We start from the raw sequence: 6,000 nt of genomic DNA, 5'->3' as shown, positions 1-6,000 counted from the left end.
CCTTGACCAGAGGTGTTTACTCCAGAAATGAAGGCTCGTGTCCACGCAGATTTGTGCGGCAAGCTTATCCGCAATAGCCAAGAGCTGAAAGCAACCCAGCGCCCCCCAAGAGCTGCCTGGATGGAACACAGCAGTGCGTGCACAGCAAAATCCCGCTCTACACCCCACCCCACCGCGAGCACGCAGACGGCATGCACGGCCTTCCACTTACACGGAGTTCTGCAAAGTGCACACTGACCAGCAGGGAGGGGGGCGGACCAGTGGGGGCAGGGAAGAGAGGGGGGGATGGAGGTGCTGGTCCAACACCCAAACGAATTTAACTGAATGCTTTAAACGTGAACAGCTTACTTACTGCGTGTCAATTCAACCTCGATAAAGCTGTTTCAAGAGAGGCCCGTGTGTCGCTGGAAGTGGCTGGCCGTGGGGTCAGGGATCAGAGATTAGCCCTGGCAGTGGCGGGCCCAGAACGTGGTCCCTTCCCCAGGCTGAGCCCCAGACCTCCACCCAGTGGACCTGTCTGCCTTCCAGGCCCACCAGCCCCTGGTCCTGACCATGGGAGCCTCCCCCGAGCCCTGGGGATCCCTGGTCATCCCAGCTCCCACGCCCACGTGCTGTGAGAAGGTCTGGAGGAGCAGGGAGAGGGCCCTCAGGGAGGGATCCTGTGCAATGGTCAGTGGGAACCCCACCCACCCCGGGAGACCCAGTTTGAGAATGTGCCGGGAAGCCGTCACAACCTTGCAGGCCCCCTTTGCCTGGGAGCCTCGCGTCCTCCTGTCCTTTACCTGCTGCCCTGGCCATCCCCAGACCCACTCGGACTCATGCGTATTCAGTAGGTGCTCAACCACCAGAGCGAGGGAACACAGGCACAGGGCCCAGCGCCCCCCACCCCAGCTGACAGTGTGGTCAGCCCCCGGAGGCTCCAGACCAGCCTCTGCCACCTGCCCTCCTGCCTCTGGGGCTGAAGGAACAGCCCTGGCCCCCTCTTCAAGGGCCACCTTAGTGACTGCAGCCCACTCAGGGCTGCCTGGGTAGCTGATGCACCCACCTCCAGGCCCCCTGCCGTATGCTGCGTCACCCAGGCCTCTGCCCAGGCCCTCTGTGCGATCTCCCCACGCGAGGGTCTCGACCTATGTGAACTCTCATCCCAAACCCAGGGACTTGCCAAGTCAGGTGACCCAAACCTATCGGGAGGAGGGAGGCCTTACTTCCCACCTGAGGGTTCACCGAGAGTGGGTGGGGTCTGCCCTCCAGGGAGCCCACAGCCCCCATTGCACTCAGCACCAAACAGGCCTTTGTGAGTGAAGATGGAGCTCCTGTTTAAACCTTTGGACTGTATGTTGGCAAGTCACTGCACTTTTCCATCATTTTCCTGAACTGGGATAATGCCAGCCCTGGTCAGCAGAGGCCCACCCAGGACCTGCTGGGTCCCCGGAGCCCCTGGCTGGGTGAGCTCTGAGCGCTGCCAGGCAGGGCCAGGCCAATTCATCTGCTGCTGGACACGCCTGCTGGTGGCGGCATCGGGCTCAGGGTTCCAGATCCCTCTCTGGGCGGGTGGTCTTCAACAGGCCTGGAACAGGGCATCGGGGGCCAGCACTCCCTTCTTGAGGATGAGGTTTCCGTAGAGGGCCGCCTCCCTGCATAAGGAGCAGGCTGAGAGCCGAGCTGGGATGGAGAGGACTGGGGTGCCCAGAGCCCTGCTCTGCCACCCACCCTGCGCACTTTCAGCAAATCCCTCGGCTCTCCCATTCCCCGTGGGGCATCCAGTCTCCACCGGGGCAGGGGCTGAGCAGAGGGTGGGGAGGGCTCTGCAGTGGGAAGGGGTAGGGCCCAGGCTCGGCCCAGATGCAGCCCAGCTGGACCCAGCCAGACCCAGGAGGACCCAGTGGACCCACCGGGTCCAGCCAGAGCTCACCCAGTTGTCACAACAGCAAAAGTCCTTCTGGTCCGCTCATAAAACTCAAATCTCTCTATCGTGGCCAGGGGGCTCTGGAAGGCAAGGGGGGACCGTTGAGGGCCCCAGGCCCAGTGGGGCATCAGCCGATTCTCCAGGCTGGGGTCCCCAGGATGCTGGGCTCCTGACCTGCGAGGGCTGGGCGGATAGGGGCACAGGGGCTGTGGTGGCCACCTGCCTGGGGCCCTTGAATCTGAGTTGCCCTGGGGGTCGGGGTGGGGCTGCTGTCAAGGACAGGAACCCCGGGTCCTCTCTTCAGGAAGGTCCTGCCCAAGACCTGCTGGTGGGTGGTCCCGGGAGGACAGGCCCGGCCCCTTGAAGGGTGGGGGGTGACAGGCAGCATCGGGCCAGGCCTCTGACCACAGACGGGGGCCAGGGGTTTCCCGTTTTCCCCTGGCTCTGCTCGGACAGGCTGGGGTGGGTGAGGACCCCCAGGCAGAGATAGGTCAGGGTCCTGGAAGGGAGCAGGGAGGCCGGGGCAAGGGGTGGCCATACCCCCGGGTAGGAGCCCGCACGACCATGGTGCAGGGTTCGGGGGGCCCGTCTTTCACTTCTCTCGGGACCCCAAGGAGGCACAGAGGATCCCTGACCCCTTTCTTGGTGGGGGTCTCAGGCTCACCGCACAACCGGCCCTGGAGAGGATGGGCTGGTAGCTTGTCCACACTGGGGTCTGCAGGCCCCTCTCCATGTCGCTGGACACCAGCTCCATGGCCACAGCCTGGAGACAGAGGGGGTCCGCTCTGTGGCCCACTGACCCCTGCCCGGGGTGCCTCCAGGACCCCTTGTTGGGTGACAGTTCAGGGCTCCTCTGATCAGGCTCAGGGGTCTTTGGGGACACGGGTCCTCCCCCCTACCCAAGGCAAGTGGCGCCCCTGAGTTCTGGCAAAGGGTAAACTGAGGCCCAGAGCAGCCTCACCGGCCCCTCCGCGTAGTTGTCCAGTGGTAGCGGCTGCAGCACAGCCTTCAGACGCTGAGGGATGCCCAGGCCTGCGGGCAGAGTGCCGGCCTCAGACGCCGCCCTCTCCCGCCCGGCCACCTGCTGCCCGTGGGGTGACACTTATTGAGGTCACATTGGTGTCTCCCCGCCCTGGCCACGGCACCTGTCACTGTCTTGGCCCTGCCCATCCCCCTTCACTCTACCACACGGGTTGTTGGTGGTGACCCCCAAACACTCGTCCACCAGGAGGGGCACCTGGGCCACCTCTTGAACCCAGAAGGCCCTGGAGATGACCTCCTTGTGACGAGGACAGTGGGGTCTGGAAGGAGGCCCCTCTTGCCCCAGGCCGCCCCCAGACCTGCCCCACTTGGCTCCAAGGGCCCCTGCTCTCCCGAAAGTTGGTTTCTGATTATTAAACTAATGCGTGCTCATTGTACAAAACCAGGAAATACAGAAGCCCACGAAGAAGAAGAACCGGCTGTAATCTTACTACGCAAAGGAAACCCTGCTACTGTCGGAGTGCATTTCCTTCTGCCTTTTTTCCCTCGTTTCAACAAGGTTAGACTTTTCTGCATATTGGACGCTGAATGCTAACTGCTTGTTTGCCAGGGTGTGTGTGTCACTTCTGGGGGCTGCACCGCGATTTACTTATGCCCTCCTTCTCTTCCACCATTTGGGCCTTTCCATGGCCCACCCTGCGGAAAGGGAGGAGAGCACCTCGGGTTACCTGGCCCAAGGTGTAAACCGAGGCACAGTGGGCTCAGCTCCCTGAGCAGGGGTGGAAGCCGGGGCCACCAGGTCGGGAGCGCCCTGTCCAGGGGGCTGCGTTTACCCCACGTTTCATATCTCTGTGCCTTTGGTGGCCTGAACTCCGCAGGGAGAGTCGTGTTCCTGCCTCACAACGTTGCTGGGGGTGGGGGCATCCAGGCACAGCCCGAGCCCAGCCCGCGGCCCCCGTTACCCTCAGGACTGCTAACCCCTCTCTTACTGTTACCTCCTGGACCTGGCTCCAGGCCCCTCCCAGCCTCACCTCCCACTGGCCCCTGTGGGGATGAGAGGGTCTTAAGAGACGGAGCGTGCGGACACCTGGAACCTTTGGGGCCAGGTCACGAGTGCTGGGATTCTAGAGCAGAGTAAAGGCTGAACACCTGACCTGGGCCAGGAACCACTGCTCAGCCAGCCAAGAAGGTGCCAGGCCTTAGTTTCCCCATTTGTAAGAAGACACCAAGTGGTGTGTGAGATGGAGCAGGAGGCCCAGGCTCACTTCTGGGGGCTGGGGGCTGCAGGGAGACTCTTGAGGGTCCTGGCACTGAGATTTCCTGGGTCACTTGTGGGTTACTGAGGAATCGGTGGGGGCAGGAGCAGAGCTGCAGCACCTGGGCAGCCCAGAGGCCAGATGACAGCCCACCCTCCCCACCCCGGCCTGCAGAAGGTGGGGCTCACCGTCGGCACGGATCTCCTCTGGGCCACACCTGCAGATCGAGGCGGTGGGGAAGTTCATGTCCGCAAGAACTGAGCAGCCAGCACGGTTAGACATCCGCGGCGGGTCCGCGCAGCCCGCCGCGGGCTTGGGCGCAGACCCAGGGTCGCCTGTCAGACGCGTTAGGGCACGCCCACTGCCCCTCCCTTCCCGTCCGAGAGAGGGGAGGAGAGGGAGCCCCAGACGTAGGAGGAACTGCAGGTGTCACCCGAAGGCTGCCCGGAGTCCCGCCCAGCGTCCGGCCACGCAGCCCGGTCCAGGCCCACAGCCTCAGGAAGAGAGAAACCGCTGCAAACGTTAGGGGACAGCCCAGGCGCAGGCGGTGGCGGCCCCTTGGGGGCCGTGTGGGGAGGGGCTGGAGTAGGAGCGGCACACGGGGCCTGAGGCGGGGCGTGGACTTGGCCGCCCGGGGCCGCGCACACCCGGATGTGCCGGACACAGCCCCTCTCGGACCAAGGGCCATCGTCTTCGTGACCGCCCAGGCAGGCCTCAGTTTCCTTAAGGGAGCGAGGGCGGCCAAAGCAATGCCCCCACCCAGGACCAGGGGGCCCGCCCGACTTCTGCCCCCGGGGGGTGGATCTCCCCGAAGCTCTGCCCCCGCCGCGCTCACCGATCTCATCTCCGTGCCCCATCCGCGCCAGGGCGTAGCTCGGGGGACAGCAGCGCGGGGACGCCCTTCAGCACCACCATGCTGGCTGGGCCTGAGAGGGCGGGGCGGCCACGAGGGGTGGGGCCGGGGAGGGCGGGGCCGCGTGTGGGGCGGATCCTGGAGGGGAGGCGAGGGGCCAGAGGGGGCGGGTGGCATATAGGGGCGGGGCCCGGTGGGAGATGGGCGTGGCCTGAAAGGAGGGTCCCCAGCGGAGTGCGGAGGACTTGGGGTTGCGTGGGCCGCCTCGGGGCGGGGGCGGGGTCGACCCCAGCCCAGCCCCGCAGGCGCTGCCTTTCGAGGCCTCGCTTTCCCCGCCAGGTCCAGGACCCGGGCACCCACGTGTGTTTGTGTTGGAGCTCCCCAGCGCCCTACGTGCGTGAAGGCCTTCTCTCCAGCCCCCATTCCGCCCCCAGGCCTTGGGGACTCGTCCCCCACCCCCTCCAGCCTGCAGGGTCCTTGGTGGCCTGGGGTGGGGAGGGCTGGGTGGCGGCACGGGGAGGACTTACTCCTTCACCCAACACTGTTCACACTGGAAGGACCCTGAGGGCAGGTGGGTGCGAGCTCTGGGCCAAGACGGTGTGCTGAGAGCACCGCTACGCTGTCTTCCAGGCGTCAGCCTGCTGAGACCCCTCAGGTACCTGGCTAGGGTGCCACACCCCTGCCCAGGGAAGCAGTGCTCTGACTGCCCGTAGGGGCCCCAGCAGCCTGGGCTCCACAGGACCCCCCCATCCCCGCCCCCACGCCCCCCAACACTAGGTGTCTTGATTTTGGGGGGGAGAGATCACCTTCAGCTGGCCAGCTGAGGTGCATATAAAAGGAATGATTTCAAGGAGCCCATACATCTTGCATCTTCCCATACATAGGAAAGCACTAAATTCATTAACTTGAGATGTCTGGTTTTCTTTAATTAGCAGTAATCTTTTGCTGTTCAGACTACCTGTTTTTTTGTCTTGTTTTGTTTGCAAAAACTCCTGTACATACTG

At 64.1% G+C, this 6,000-nt stretch overlaps 1 protein-coding gene across 1 annotated transcript; it reads right to left on the bottom strand.

Annotated features, from left to right (window-relative positions):
* FUOM (fucose mutarotase) lies at nucleotides 1–5,058 on the bottom strand (the record flags this gene model as incomplete). The annotated part of the gene is given in 7 exon segments (XM_082424671.1): nucleotides 1–1,634; nucleotides 1,913–1,986; nucleotides 2,571–2,669; nucleotides 2,868–2,938; nucleotides 4,332–4,400; nucleotides 4,979–5,016; nucleotides 5,018–5,058. Coding segments are annotated over 7 exon segments (468 nt in total). The 3' UTR covers nucleotides 1–1,558.
* Nucleotides 5,059–6,000: the final 942 nt, after the last annotated feature.

This window comes from Balaenoptera physalus, assembly GCF_965194825.1.
Source record: "Balaenoptera physalus genome assembly, chromosome: 14".
Classification (NCBI taxonomy): Eukaryota; Metazoa; Chordata; class Mammalia; order Artiodactyla; family Balaenopteridae; genus Balaenoptera; species Balaenoptera physalus.
The sequence above is the reverse complement of the archived record's forward strand: the minus strand, read 5'-3'. Positions and strand labels throughout refer to the sequence as shown.